Raw genomic sequence first — 16,429 nt, 5'->3', positions numbered from 1 at the left:
CAGTCAAGAATAGGACCCATTTGCGTAAGGTATTGCAGGACTCCACTCCCTTATGAAGGCTGGAGTAAGGCACTTGCTGTATCTCTGCTACATTTTTGGTAAGCTCTTGGCAAGCCATAGGTGAAAGAGGCCAAGCAAGAATGGTCATAGCCAAAGATGAGGTACAAGCTCAGGCCTTCTTGGTACTGACCGATTACTACTGCAGATTACACTGAGTTTTACTGCCCAGGCTCTCCTATCCTAGACCTGCCTATGGGCCCCATATCTTAATCATATAACCTGGAGAAATTAGATATATAACACATTTTTTTTGCTGAAAGTGATTGTTGATGCACACCTAATCGAACAAATTCCAAGCAGAAGTTCATTGTCCAGACTGGTACCTAGATGTTGATCTTGGGGCTGTATTGTCAGAGATAGTTGGAGGTATGAGGCACAACCTGTAATATATCTTTAATTTCTCCAGTACAGATGAGTGATACTCTGTCATTGAAAGGGAATGATTGACCATCATGTAGTCCTTAAAAACTCTCTGTCACTTCCTTCTTGGCCAGACCTTCTGAATATTAATCAAAGAACCTTCTCAGTTGCAGTGACTCAACCAACACTGGAATATGAACAAATACATTATCAGATGTCTTTTGACTTAAAAGACTTTTGCATATGGTATTGTCTGTGGGGCTATGTTCAGCCATGTCAACCCTCCTACACTTTATAATGTGGAGCTTTTCTCCCCAGGCCTTCACAGAAAAGGGGCTTGTTTGCCCAATCGGGCCTTCCTGGCAAACAAACGGAATAAATATATAAATAAATAAAATAATAAAATCATCTTCCTATCTTGACATCTGCATCACTTGGTCCACAGGTTCTAAACTGGGAAGGAGAGTATGTGGAGAAGGGATGTGGTTAAGATAATGAAAACCTTACTCTGACCCATGGGTCATAACAGATTCATGGAAAGTATCCTCCTCACCTAGCAGCTGATTTAGAATATCTGGCTCTGCTTCCATGGCCTGCATTCTTAAAATGTAGTCTGAACAGAGATGAGTTCACAAAAAAAGTCTCATAAGTGAGTAATGTTTTGAGGAATGCATTATTGTGATGTCTCTAAAAAATTAACTTTTGAGAATGCTGAAGACATTTGTTATTTTAGATAAAGATGATTAAAATGGTGCCACATTTTAACTGTGAAAGAAAACTGAAACAGAAAAAAACTTGTGCTGTTTCTGAATTGTTAAAGCTACTTCTTCCTTGGAATTAAAGGTTCTATGTTTTGAGTGAGAAAATGAAACAGTCTGAACTACTGCAGTGACGAAGGAGGAAGGCATTGATAAACTGGAAATTATACGAATATCTTCTATGTCTCTCTTTATTTGTAGAAATGTAACTGTTATTTTAAGTTCTGCATTAATTAAGCAAGACTTTGTTGTAATAACGGAATCTTTGTTATTTTTAAGAGTTTCTGTGTGTACAATGCCAGCAAAGACTCTCTCCCTAGAGAAATGAGTGTGCATGGGCCAAGGTAATTAATACTAGGCAAGGTAACAACTCCATCACTAAATATACACACACATGTGCTTGCAGATATTAGCTAAGTGGGATGCTCATATTTTAGCTAACTTATATGATAAGCAATATATTTTAGGTATAAATAAATTAGATGCATTTGGGTTTTCCAGTCTTCCTGCCTTTATCATTTGCTGTCATAGTGACTAATATGAACCTACAAAATGTAAAAATTAAACAGGTGTTGCAGTAGTATTTCTAAATTTGTAACAGCCATATTTAAGCATTGTCCTTATTTTTGTTCCTCTGCCTCACCTTATGTTTGGCTTTGTCCATAATTCTTGTGGTAGAATATTGAAAGGTATGCAGTATACTATGTATATTAATATTATAAAAAATGTTTCAATGTACAGACACTCACAACTTTATAATTTAAGTCTAAGATTCATAAACATTGTGATGATAGGAGGTACTGCCAGCCATGCCAAGAGAAGTAGGGCAGTGGCTGTGTAACATATGCCAGCAGAGATAGCTGAATTTTGTAAATAATTATATGTCATTTGTATATCAAACTGAATTGTACATATGCTTGTGCTGAAAATGTTCTTGTGAGGTTTGTTTGTGTTAAAAATGCATCAGCAGTGTGCCCTGCTGGAAAGAAAAGAAATGTACATGCATTATCGTAACTGTTTATATGTATATATTGTTAGGTTAATCTCAAACTTCAAAAATAATAAAAAAATAAACTACTAGGCCTAGGCCATAAAGATGTTATCTCACAGTTTTGAATGAAGCCAGAGACACAATGTTTGTAAGAAGTATGGTTTTTTACTTCCTGTAGGAAGAAGGGAAGTGTTTTATGGTTTTATGACTTCCAGCAGCTATATCAGATCTGAGCAATGCTCTTGTGTGTTTATTACTGACATGTAGGTGCTAAAATCATGGCAGCTTCTAGTGATGGTGAGTATGGGAAACAGCGTCAGATGACCAAATGTGATGTCATTTTGTACAAAAATAATGTTTTAATATTAGAGGAGACTGAGGCCTCAGGAGCAGTCTGTTCTTGGAACCTGACAAAGGAGGAAAATCGCATACCCACTTCATCTTGCCTTGCGCTAGTAAGTGGCAAGGGATAGTAATTCTCTAAATTAGTTAGGAAAATATAGTGAGAATGTTTAAGTATTGCTTTTCTGTAACTGTGCAAATCTTTCCAGCTGTATTATTTTTAATATTTCCTATGATTGAAACTCTGGTGTTTACTATAAATTGATATTTAGTATTTTGATGTCCTTTTATTATTTATTATTGAATATATTTAAACTTTTCATTGTGGCCGATCCTTTTAGAAAAATATTTAAGTTTTGACAGTATTTGCATATATTTATTTGGTAATAACTGTGGCCACTCCCAAAAGCCTTGCTGTTTAGTGAACATAATCATCTGTATTAATATTAATATCACTCAGTATAACTGGATACCCTTTGAAGAGCCTTATGGTAACTGAATGGTGGCAATGAAACTGCCTTATAGTCTGGGCAAAGTTGGTAGAGTGGGTAATCTGTGCCTGCCTTTCCCAGGTGTGTGTGTGTGTGTGTGTGTGTGTGTGTGTGTGTGTGTGTGTGTGTGTGTGTGTGTGTGTGTGTGTGTGTGTGTGTGCGTGTGCGTGTGTGTGTGTGTGTGTGTGTGTGTGTGTGTGTGTGTGTGTGTGCAAATCAAATCTCAAAGAGTATGTGTGTCATCTACTTCCAGCAGGGACATGAAGCACTGGTTTCATACAGAGGGTGTTGGAGGACTTCAGCTGTGCCAGTGGGGAGTCTTACTGGGGACCTGGAGGGAAACAGAGACACCCAGACCCCTGGCCGAGTGTGTGCCTTGTGTGCTCTTAAGGGAAATTGTGACAGAGAGGTCTACATCTGGAAATATTGAGTGTATCCATTTGTATTCCAAGTGAATGTCCCTCTCCAGTGGCAGTGGTGAGGATTCAAGCTCTTGATTACTGGCCCAGAGTGGGGACATCGCAAACATAATATAAAATAATGAATGATAATGATTCAGGGAAACTTTATCTCAGAAGTCTGCAATGGCATGGTGCCCCTAGCATAATCTAATAGTATATGAATTCCATCAACAGATAATATGCACATTCCACCCCACCCGACCCCCAAGCTGATGCTATGACCAATTTAGTGACACAGATTCACAATAAAAAGTCATTGTGCACTGCACTGGTAGTTGGCTGCTGGAACTAAGCAAACATAAGATTTTGTTTCAGGGAGGTTCAGGTGAGCATAACAAGTTCGAGAAATATGGAGGTAGGCATTATAATGACAGGGGTATTGCAACATGACAAGTGTCACCTACACTGTCATATTATTGACCCACATTTACTTATATTGCTGAGGCAGCATGGCCACATGTAGTATGTGTGTGTCAGAGGCAGGACTGTCACTGGAGGCAGAATGAACTAACATATAACATTTATGTGCTGAGGATGGAGGTGTTACTGTGGGGGGATTTGTGCAACGTGCATGTTTACCTTGGCTTGAACTTCTATCAAAATATGAGGAAACTGATTTACCCTATTTCTGTGCCAGGGGCAGTGTTGTTGTTTGTGTGGGAGCTGTATGCATTGTATGTATAAGGAGAGACCATGACTGCATATTGACAATGGTTATGGACATGCAACTGTATGAGATTGTTTACAGGGCAATGTGTGGCAGACACTAAACTGTAAGTTGATGACAGATAAACGTAATGTAATTCTTTGCTAGAGAGTCAGATACATAATGCAACTGTATGTCAGTGGGTGAACTATAAGGGTAAAATACAAAATGTAACCGTTTGGACTCTAAGGGGGACTACATAATGTAAATGAATATCAAGGTTGGGTCTAAATAACATAGTATATACATTCTGGGTAACTGCAATGAGGTGGTGGGCAATGATGCATATGCATTTACTGAGTACAGAACATTAAATGGGAGGGCATTAAAATACACTATTGTTTATGCTTAGTATGGGTCTGCTGTGTGGGGGGAGGTGTGACTGCTCGTGCCAGTGTGTCTTCGTTGTCATCTATACATGTCCCAGCTAGCAGACTTGCTTGGGATAGATAGTACAGGCATTTAGTATGTTTTAAGAGCAACAGTGTGATTTATTTGCTGTACACTAATACTAATACTATGCACACTTTGGTGGATCTGTGCTATGCACACGTGTGTTTCAGAATTCTTCCCAAATCCAAGGGGTAGGACTGTGTTGTTGCATATAGAATTGTCTGTAACCGATTATTTGGAGTTTTGTTATTCTTGAGAAATATTTTAGTAAGTAGGGTTGTTTGATATTAAAATAGTTTTGCTGTGCTGCTGTTGCATTGTGTTGTACTGATCTGATTGCATCAGTTTTGATGCTCAGTAACTCTGAATACTTTTGTACATCCAAAGTTTAGGAATTTTTCCTTTTCAGTGGCTGAGGTATTTAGAGCTACAGCCAAAAGTGAGTGCTGTTGATAGTAAAATACAGATGTTAGACGTCTCCATTTGTAGATGTCTATGCACTAGAAAAGACAGTGTATTAGCAGTTATACACAAACTTACATTATCTTGGGGTTTCCATAGCAGTGAGACCTCTTCAGCTGTATTTTCTATATCTTTGTTACCATAGAAACCTTTCATTTTAAGCTGGTCTTGTTTCGACTGGTCCTACAAAGTTTTGAATATGTTAAGTTGACTTTAGCATACAGTAAAATGAGTTGAACAATGTGTTATTATGATATGTACTTTTTCTTTATTATTTAATAAGGCTATATAGAAAGAGAAACCAAACTTTATTCTTAATGTTGTTATATCATACAAGCCAGATTAGTGTATTGCTGTACCGCACAGAATAATGGCTGTGTAACTGCTGAGCTAAAATAACATAAAACTGCATGTATGTTATTTGCAGTATTAACTACACTGCATTTTCCTCATAATAAATATGTCAATAAGACAGAAAAGAAATAGCAAACTAATTATTAAATGATTAACTTCTAGAAACGTTCTCAGCACATGTAGCTATTATTCAAATCAAATTAAATCATTTCATTCCTTTATTTAGTATTTTGCTTTAAGTGTATCATATTTACTGTACCTCAATACTGTGCAATCAACAAGGATGTAAAAATAAATTAAGTCAGTGTCTCAGCAATCTGTTACTTGTGCGCTAGGAAAAGGACAGTAGTAGTGCGGCCAAGACATTAATTAGATTTTGCCTTGTCTGGCTGAAATAAGAATCATAAATCTACTTCTATTGTTAACTATTCTGTTATTAACTATAAGATCCATAATGTTATCTTACTACTCGAAAATGATATGTAGGGTTTAACCCATACAACATTTTACTTACAATGTGATTTAGTCCATGGAAATACTCAAACTACTTAGTTATGCACATCTGTATTTGTTTCTGCTATTAATCAATAAATCCCACTGAGCCAATAACCTTCTACACTTTAAATGGCATTTGTTCAATAAATATTTTAAACTCATGACTGGGGTAATATTAAACTGCCAAGTTCTCCTGGAGATGTTTCTCAGAAGATGAAATACTATATATTTCAGACTTACAGAGTACCGATTTTTTACACTCTTTTCTTTACTACTGTGTTTAATTACATCTCCTACCATCCTCACTCCACTGATCTACTTCTATACTTACTGGTTCCCTAGTGCAGTAATTTTTATTTTTATTTTTATTTTTTTAAAGTGGTATAATTTCCAGGTCAGCTTTTTTACTCCTTAGAAGGGACCAGCAAGCTTTTTCCCTCACCAGTCAGACTGTGTTCTTAATCACAAAATAGTCTTCCTTAGAAAGTATGTCATTATTTTATGATCCAAAATACTTGGAATACAGGTGATGCAAATATGCCATTCTAAATGAGGTTCTGGTTGGTGACTATAACCATATCTCTCAACTGTCCAGATTTTTGCAGAATGCCCAGATTTTGGCTGATATTTTTCATCTATTCCTCATAAGATTTGTGGTTTTCTGGCAAATCATTGGGATGGTCTAAGGATAGAAGTCACTAAATAATGACATATAGTATAATCTCTAGCAACTTTCTAAGTTTATAAGAGCAATATTTAAAATCTGTCCCTATTTTTGGACCTTCGTTCCCCCATTTTGTCAGATTTTGTCCAGATTTCTTGCAATGACAGATTAAGAGGTGTGACTGTAACTACAATCCTGTGATATGAATTTAAGTGCAGTTACTGGGACATGCATACTAACTCCCAAACTGCTATATATCTGAGTATTCACTCTTCTCTGAGGTACAGCAATATCTGTGTTAGTCTGCATCAGTAGCATTGGTGTTTGGGCACAGGCTTTCCATATCAAGGGGAGGCAGGGATAGGTTGCCCCCCCCTGTAAAATTAACTTGAAATGTGTAACAGCAGCTTTCAAAGTTTGCATGTTACTTATGTTAAATCAGACTTAAATTTTTGTAGTTGGCCTTCGATACATCCCATTATTTTAAGACACTTGACAGCACAACCTTCTGTGGTTAAAAGAAACAAAATCATTCAAAAGTTATATCCGGTAAGATTGCTTGCTACAAAACCCATGCAGTCTGACTAGTTTAATCACCTTCTGTGATAGTACAGAATATTTATATTACTTATCATCTGGTTTTACATAGAACTTTCTTGTTATTTTGAATCTGCTAACTTTGAGACAATATTTCTTTACTAGTTTCCCTGACTCTCTCCCCTTTCAGCTCACTGCAAGATATTCTTTAGTGCTTCATTTTTGTACAATGCTTCAAGTTTTGAATTTAATTATTTAGGATTTTGAAGTTTTTGCAACATTATATCCCTCAGTAAGTTCTTATAAACAGCCTTTCTGTGAATAACTTGTGTTGTAGTTTCTGTGCTGTGTAACATGCCTTCCCCTGGACTGTATCAACAGATTTGTGTCTTTTTAGATGTCATATCTCCATACCTGAGTCCAATAACCTAGGCGGGAATGAATCACAGATAAATATATTGGTACTATCTTCCTCTTTTTGCAACTGACATCACTGTGTTCTGTAGCATCCTACTGACTGTCTCTCACAATGTTACAATGTCTGGTTGCTTTTAGTTCATTTGTAATGATAGTATGAGAGTCTATTTACAATTTAGTGACTCTTAGCATTAGCTGTGCAGTTTAATGTCCCTTCCCTCACAGAAAGAAAAACAAATCTCTGAGATCATTTGTATATTAGTGGTGCACATTTTCCTTCAACATATTACAACAGGATCATTACCTTTTCAGGACCTTTATTTTAAAGTTAACAATAGCTACTTCAAAGCTGTAAATAACTTAATGTGCATAAACTATAGGTTACATGGTTTACAGACTTAATATGGAATGAGAATTCTCACAAAGTCCACAGCAACTAAAGATACTAGTCTGCTGAGAACAAGTTTTATGCAGATAATTTTAAAATGTTCATTCTAACCTAAGTAGAAATAAACACGAAAGCAGAAAGGAGATGCAGTATAAACACAGCATTATTACCGGATCACCTCCTTCAACAGGGTGCAAATTCTCTTTTAATATAGAAATACAAATGAAAACAGAACCAAAAAAATATGCAACTACATTTAACCACATCCTAGTTTTAGCATTCAGATGCTCTGGGTATAAATTGTGAACCTTTATAAATCAAACTGCATTTGATGTTTTAGCTACTTTTCTCATTGCCAGGGTCATGCCTGCAAGAGGGCCCTTAGACCCGTTGCACCTGCGTAGTTGGTAAATGAATAAATGAAAATATGATGGCTATTTCTGTGACTTCATAATATAGCTGTTCTTTAAAAGATCAGCATATCACTTAGAAAAAGAGATTTTTACTACACTGGGTTTAGTATGGTTCTGAATAATGTTTTTTTTTTTTGTAGTAAATACAAGTTGGAGGCATCTAGATAGCATTGAGGGAGAGTGAGAGAGTAATCAGAGCAACATTAGTCTACAGAACAATCAAAATCCAGAGAATGACGTTTTTAACCTCTTGGTCTCTGTCTTCCCTGTGTGACCGTGAGCACATCATTTCACCTCCGGGGAACCCAGTAATCCTTACAGCTATCATAGTTCTTAAACCCTAGACTCTCTGACAATGGCATGTTTCAGATCAGGTTAGTTAATCAATGCAGCAAGTCAAGCAAACAAACACAATTTTATACCATTGTTGTGAAAATGATGCATAAAACAGAAAGATTTTTGAATCAGTGGCCTAAACACAAAAAAAAAAGTTCACAACTAGAAGGATATCTCCACTTCCTATCACTTTCTGAGCTCAGGTTAATACTCTTAACTATTAAATATTCTTTGAAATATTGTCACTGCAGTTGCTACTTGTCACTGCCTTTATACTGCTAGCATTTAAAAAAACTGTCTAAGCTGCCTCTGCCATGAGCTGTTGGAACATTAAAACTGCAAAATGTGGAGGAGGTGTTGACGTCAGCCACTATGAAAAAGGTTAAAATAAATATTAAATCTATTCCCAGATGGAATGTCATATTTTTTATAGGTAAGAGTACCAGAACTGTGTTTGTTTTCTGTGTTTTCTAGCATAAAAGAGTTATTAAAAATACATAAAAATGAACCTAGTGGGTATAAAATTGTTAACTATCACCTGGCCTTAGTTTTGAAAGACAGGTAATCAGTAATCTGAAACATCCATTAATTACCAAGAGCACAATGTAATTACTAATTTACTACAAGGTTTATAGGGATTGCAATGATATGGTAGTTATATGGAGAAACTTTGTTTTTTATGCTTTATGTGCTATTCATTATCCACAAAGTTAAGACTGGTCATTTTACTTACTTCTTCCTTTCTGTTTTATTTCCTGCATCAAAGAATTGTAGCTTATGTGTTCCTTCTCTTTGAATGGTACGTCAGAGAATGTGATATTGTTGTTGTTCTGAAACTCCACATATAGTCCCTCCACTGCAAAATAGCAGGGTCTGTCATCAGTTTTCTCATCACTGTAGATGATTAGTACTCTGTTAGTCCAGTTATATTGCTGATGAATGTGACCCACAAACTCACCAAGCTTTCTGTGGCTGGGTCCTGTCCGTGTGACCAAACCATAATAGTCTGCCTTTCCATTGAAAGCGTAAGCAGCTGCTCCAGCAGTAACTAGGGGAACCCCCCAGTGCCCCGTAAACCTAGCCACAGGTGCAGAGGTGTATTCACAACCTGGACCAATAAATGCATGTAGATTGTAGGCAAGTTTCAGATCCACGGCTACCAAGGGGGCCACAGAGTCAGAACACACACCACACTGGTCCTCACTGTTTCCTAATACATACCAGACACTGTGGTTTGGTAAAAGGCTCGGGTCTTTGTTGATTTTGTCTATGGCTAGCATGATGGCAGGTCCAGCTCTTGGCCAAGCCCATGGGTATGATGTATTACTTGCTGGTAGCAGCACCGCCATTGTGAGATTATATGCCTTGCCTTCTGCTTTATGTGAACAGACACTGAAACCAGCTACAAGAAATAAAATCCAGTTTATAACCATGGTCTCACTCAGAAGGCAACAGAGGATCCGCACATGATAAAAGAATCAGGGTCAGTAAAGACCTGAAAAGTTACCTGAAGTGCAAGCAAGTACCAAGGAAAGTTAGAAAGGCTTTACAAGCAAAAACAACTGATCATAAGACACAGAATATTCAACACTCCAACTTGTGGCTTCTTCCAACAGTATAAAACTTGTTTCTTGAGAACTCCATATCGGAATATGAAACCCTTCCACTTTCTTGTCGCAATCCCTGATTGTATTCAGAAAGTCCAACAGAAAAGGAAAGAGACTTCCTATTTGACACAGCTTCCTTTTCTTCCTTTATCTTCTTCTCAGAACCCAGGTCAGTGCTACTTGTAGGGCAGTTCTTCTCAATTAAAAAAATTACAGCCCATAAACAAGGAGGTTAATAATCATGTAGTTATTCATTCATGGGGCTAGCTTAGTGTTGCATTAGCTGCCTTCTCCGTCCTAACAGTAACTGCAAGAGAGACGCAGAGAGTGCAGGCGAGAGGAACTGTAGCTGTGGAAGCTGAATACAGTACTGCTTTCCTTCACAGGCAGCATGCTATCAGAATCGTTGCTATTTTAACCCTTTCACCATCAAATCCCATTGCCACTTTAACTGCAATAATCTTTCTAAAACTAAAACAGGCACTCTTATATTTCAGGAATGTTATAAAAGCTATCAAAATATAAAACTGAACACACTTTTAAGGCTCATTGCATTAAATGACATTGGTAAAGTAGATCTGCATACCAGACAATTAACTGTCCCTTTTTTTATTTACAATACAAAAAAAATGTGTGCATGTAGCTGTCTTTTCCTCTGTGTTGCAGGAATAACTCCCTGGTAAATCATCCACGGAAGAAGGCACAGATTAAAAAGGTCACATTTGAAATGGGAGGATCCATCATTAATGATAAAAGGAATTATAAGCAACACATCAATCACTGGTGAAGGGAGGACAGTTAGAATGATTTCTTAACAGGTTATGCCTGGTCACATCATTGTGATGGGGGTAGGGACTGCTTCTTATCATCATGTGGGAAGGAAGTGTGGTGCAGTATTTAGATAGCAAAGCTCTAAACTGGGTGCCAAGTGTTTGAATCCTCTATTTCTTAATGGCACACCAGAAAACCACAGCTAATATGTTAATTTTCCCACTCATTCTGAGATTCCTGTAACTCAATGCCCCTGCCTGCATAAAACCCACAGCATTTGCTCTTTTCAGTTGTTAGGTGTCTCATACAATAGTCTGTTGAAATTGTATTATATATGTATATATGTTAGGATAATAATACTTTTTAGTAGGTAGACCAACTAGAGCAGTCAATTCTTCTTTTAGGGGGAGCCCCAGAAGCAGAAAGAAGTCAAAAGCATGTCCAGGGTCACATACGTTGCAAATGAAATACAGGCTTTTCTCTTTTTTTCTTCTTTTTTTTTTCTCTTTTTTTATTTTAATAAACCAGTATTTTTATGAAGTGGATGTATTAGAGTTTATTTCAAAGTGTATCAAGAGTAGACTACTGCCTTCCTGTTGGGACTATTTTCGTTTTATATATATATCTACACACACCACACACACACACACACACACACACACACACACACACACACACACACACACATATATATATATATATATATATATATATATATATATATATGTGTACACACACACACACACACACACACACACACATATATATATATATATATATATATATATATATATATATATATATATATATATATATATATGTGGGTCCCTATCAGAAGCAGAAGTTTTCAGAAACTTGAAATTCATATTCGATCGATTTGTAGTTCGATTTCAGAGTTGATATATATAATATACAGTGGGGGAAACAGCCCCCTACATGGGAGGTGTAAGGGGGCTTCCCCCTTTGCAAAAACATACAAAAAGGTAGACTTTTTTTTTTTGCAGTTGAATTTCGAGTTTCCGAAACCTCAAGCTTCTAACATAAACCCATATGTATGCATAGCCTCATATGGAATGTAAGCTATAAATATAAAACAAATAATGAAAAAGCAGACATGTTACAAATATGATTAGTATTTGCAACAGAGTTGTTCAAAAATATATCATCTTAACAACATTAAACATATCTGTACAACATTAAACATATTAAGTAACATGACTTATTAGTGCATATAATGATCTGCTACTTAACTAAAGCATACTTTATGCAAAATAAACCTATATTAATCAATACATTGAAGGCTTACTGATAACTAATTATATCTGCTATACATTTTCCTCTCAGGCATTCTTGTCTTTTAAGCTTCTTGCCTCAGTTACATAGTTATCGTGCTTCAAGAAATTGTAAATACTGTGGTAGTAAAAAAGTGTAAGACAACTTATACACACACACACACACACACACACACACACACACACACACACACACACACACACGCGCGCGCACACACACACACACACACACACACACACACACACACACACACACACACACGCACACACTGCTCTATATATGTGTGTGTGTGCGTGTGTGTGCGTGTGTGTGTGTGTGTGTGTGTGTGTGTGTGTGGGCTGCTCTCATCTTTTTTAGTCAAGTCCTGACTGTCCATGACATATTGCCTGTTTGTAGATTTATTGAAACTGAAATAAACATATTTTGTCAGATTATTAGCTGATAGCAGTACAGTTCTACATAGTGAAATAATACAATCAAAACCTTTTTCTTCAAACTGTCTCAATTTGTCTCTCTGCTTCCCTCTCTCCTTCACTTTCACTGTCTTCATTCAGCCTCCACCTATTCTCCCTCTCATTTTGTCTGATCCCAAAGAGATTTTAAGAGATGTCCCAGTGACCCCTAGTTGTTCAAATAGCAATTTGCAGCAAGCAGTAGATAAATGTCACATCCCCTGTGCTGTAGACATGCATTGCCTCATTTTAATTCACATAGATTCATTGCAATTTTCAGAAAATACAATGCGACGACTCAGACAAGAAGCAATTATCCTGTGTGAAACAGAATGTTCCATCCAAACAAATATGTATGTATTTCACAGCAGTTTTGTATTATGAAAATGTATGCATTTTTATTGTGTTCAGTAGATAACATATAAAAAATATTGCAAGGATTTGGGCTTTTCAAGGAAGAGCTAGAACATAGCAAACAATACCACAAAAAAATGGAAACATGAAATTGACGTAGCATCAGCAGTGAAAGTGTATGTCCAGCTTTATATAAATGATGCATTTCACTAGGATTCCTTCAGTGGCAATTTATTTATAAATGATTTGAAGCAGGGATGGAGAATATTTTCTTATATTTCAACTATTTATATTCTAGTGGGAAAAATAACAAGATCAAACCATTCAAGATTTCTGGATTGTTGCAACTTTGTTAATGTTTGCATTCCTCCAGCTGTGGATAAGTGATAAGGAAATTAACTTAGTCACTTACAATTCAGCATAACAGAAATATTTTTTATGTCTGAAAATGCAGAGTCTTCATTGGGTTTAGCAGTCTATTTATTCATTCAGTTAATTACCGAATTAAGTAAGGCAGCTTAGACTCTTCAGAAAGTATTTTTGCATGGCTGTATACATATTAGGAACTAAACAGGGCTTATACAGAGTTAAGTTAATGTACTAGGAAAAATTACAAAGAACAACCACAATAAAGAGGCAAACTTAAAATGTCTAAAGATTCAAACATGAAGCTCCTGTGGGACAATCTAAATGTAAAACTGGTGGAAACTTAACAACATAATTGTGGCAATCACTTTAGAAAAAAAACGGTGACATCTGTGAGAAACAAGATTGCTAGTTTCACAAAGTAATGTGAAGAAAGATGGCCAAATATGGACTCCTCCTTTGATCCCCCCCCAAAACAGACATACACACTCACATACAAATAATTTGTATAATTTGTCAAATATGAGCACTTTTATGAGAGCAGTGGTAATTCTGTACCCCACCCAAACACACGCACACATATAATCTGTCTGATGTGATCATATTTATAGAACAACATTAGCTCTGTACTGTGTGGAAGGGGTATTGCCCCACTTCCTCCAGTCAAACATAAACATACACACACACAAACACACACACACACACACACACACACACACACACACACACACACACACACACACACACACACACACACATATGCCTGCATACACTTGTTTACATACGCAGGTATTAGCTATCTAGCATTGACAGATTTATGGTGTGGATAGGAAGATAAATGGCGTAGGAGTTATTCGGAAGGAACAGTATGCTAAGAGTGTTTTGGAGGTGAAAAGAGTGTCAGATAGAATGATGTTTATGAAGCTAGAAATTGATGGTGTAATGATGAATGTTGTTAGTGCATATGCTCTAAAAGTTGGGTGTGTAATGGATGAGAAAGAAAAATTTTGGAGTGAATTGGATGAAGTGGTGATGACTGTACCCAAGGGTGAGAGAGTGGTGATTGGAGCAGATTTCAATGGGCATGTTGGTGAAGGGAACAGAGGGGATGAGGTAGTGATTGGTAGGTATGGTATTAAACAAAGAAATGCAGAAGGTCAGATGGTAGTGGATTTTGCAAAAAGGATGGACATGGCTTTGGTGAATACATATTTTAACAAGAGGGAGGAGCATAGGGTGACATACAAGAGTGGAGGAAGATGCACACAGGTAGATTATATCTTATGTAGGAGGGCCAATTTGAAGGAGATTGGAGACTGTAAAGTGGTGACCGGAGAAAGTGTAGTTAGGCAGCATAGGATGGTGGTTTGTAGGATGATGTTGGTGATCAAGAAGAGGAGGAAGAGTGTGAGGGCAGCACCAAGGATCAAATGGTGGAAATTGAAAAAGGGTAATTGTGAGGTGGAGTTCAGGGATGAGTTAAGGCAGGCACTGGGTGACAGTGAAAAGTTACCAAATAGCTGGGTAACTACAGCAGAGCTAGTAAGGGAGACGGCTAGAAAGGTGCTTGGTATGACATCTGGACAGAGGAAGGATGACAAGGAGACATGGTGGTGGAATGAGGAAGTACAGGAGAGCATACAAACAAAGAGGTTGGCAAAGAAGAAGTGGGATTGTCAGAGAGATGAATAAAGTAGACAGGAGTATAAGGAGATGAGGTGCATGGCAAAGAGAGAGGTGGCAAAGGCTAAGGATAAGGCATATGAAGAGTTGTATGAAAGGTTGGACACTAAGGAGGGTGTAAGGGACCTGTACCGATTGGCTAGACAGAGGGACCAAGCTAGGAAAGATGTGCAGCAGGTAAAGGTGATAAAGGATAATGAGAGTAACATACTCACAAGTGAGGAGAGTGTGTTGAGGAGATGGAAAGAGTACTTTGAGGGGTTGATGAATGCAGAGAATGAGAGGGAGAGAAGGCTGGATGATGTAGGGATAGTGAATCATGAAGTACAATGGATTAGCAAGAAGGAAGTAAGGATAGCTATGAAGAGAATGAAGAATGGAAAGACTGTTGGCCCAGATGACATACCTGTGGAAGCATGGAGGTGTTTAGGTGAAATGGCAGTGGAGTTTTTAACCAGATTGTTTAATGAAATCTTGGAAAGTGAGAGGATGCCTGAGGAATGGAGAAAAAGTGTTTTGGTACCGATTTTTAAGAATAAGGGTGATGTGCAGAGCTGTAGTAACTACAGAGGGATTAAATTGATCAGTCACAGCATGAAGTTATGGGAAAGAGTAGTGGAAGCTAGATTAAGAAGGAACGTGATGATTAGTGATCAGCAGTATGGTTTCATGCCGGGAAAGAGCACTACAGATGCGATGTTTGCTCTGAGAGTATTGATGGAGAAGTACAGAGAATGTCAGAAGGAGTTGCATTGTGTTTTTGTAGACTTAGAGAAAGCATATGACAGGGTGCCTGGAGAGGAGTTGTGGTATTGTATGAGGAAGTCAGGAGTGTCAGAGAAGTATGTAAGAGTGGTACAGGATATGTACAAGGGTAGTGCGACAGCTGTGAGGTCTGCGGTGGGAGTGACGGATGCGTTTAAGGTGGAGGTGGGTTTACATCAAGGATCAGCTCTGAGCCCTTTCATATTTACAATGGTGATGGACAGATTGACAGACGAGATCAGACAGGAGTCCCCGTGGACTACGATGTTTGCAGATGACATTGTGATTTGTAGTGAGAGTAGGGAACAGGTGGAGGAGACCCTGGAGAGATGGAGATATGCTCTAGAGAGAAGAGGAATGAAGGTCAGTACGACTAAGACATAATATATAAAACAAGATGGTCAACTCACCGTCCCAGCTAGGTTTAAAAAGTAGAGTGCAGGCTTACTCGAATAAGGCAAAAATGGTGTATATCCAAAGATATATTTATTGAAGACAATCCACAGTATT

General features: G+C 37.5%; 1 protein-coding gene across 1 annotated transcript in view; it reads right to left on the bottom strand.

The window, feature by feature from the left end:
* NPR1 (natriuretic peptide receptor 1) overlaps positions 1-10,819 on the bottom strand; it is a 3,300,976-nt gene extending 3,290,157 nt beyond the window's left edge. Inside the window, exon 1 of the mRNA XM_044079969.1 lies at positions 9,362-10,819. Coding sequence (XP_043935904.1) covers positions 9,362-10,061 — 700 coding nt within the window. The 5' untranslated portion in view covers positions 10,062-10,819. The remainder of the gene's footprint in view (positions 1-9,361) is intronic.
* Positions 10,820-16,429: the final 5,610 nt, after the last annotated feature.

This window comes from Protopterus annectens, chromosome 8.part0, assembly GCF_019279795.1.
Source record: "Protopterus annectens isolate FY-2018-M chromosome 8.part0, PAN1.0, whole genome shotgun sequence".
NCBI lineage: Eukaryota > Metazoa > Chordata > Ceratodontiformes > Protopteridae > Protopterus > Protopterus annectens.
This window is presented reverse-complemented; position numbering and strand designations above follow the sequence as displayed.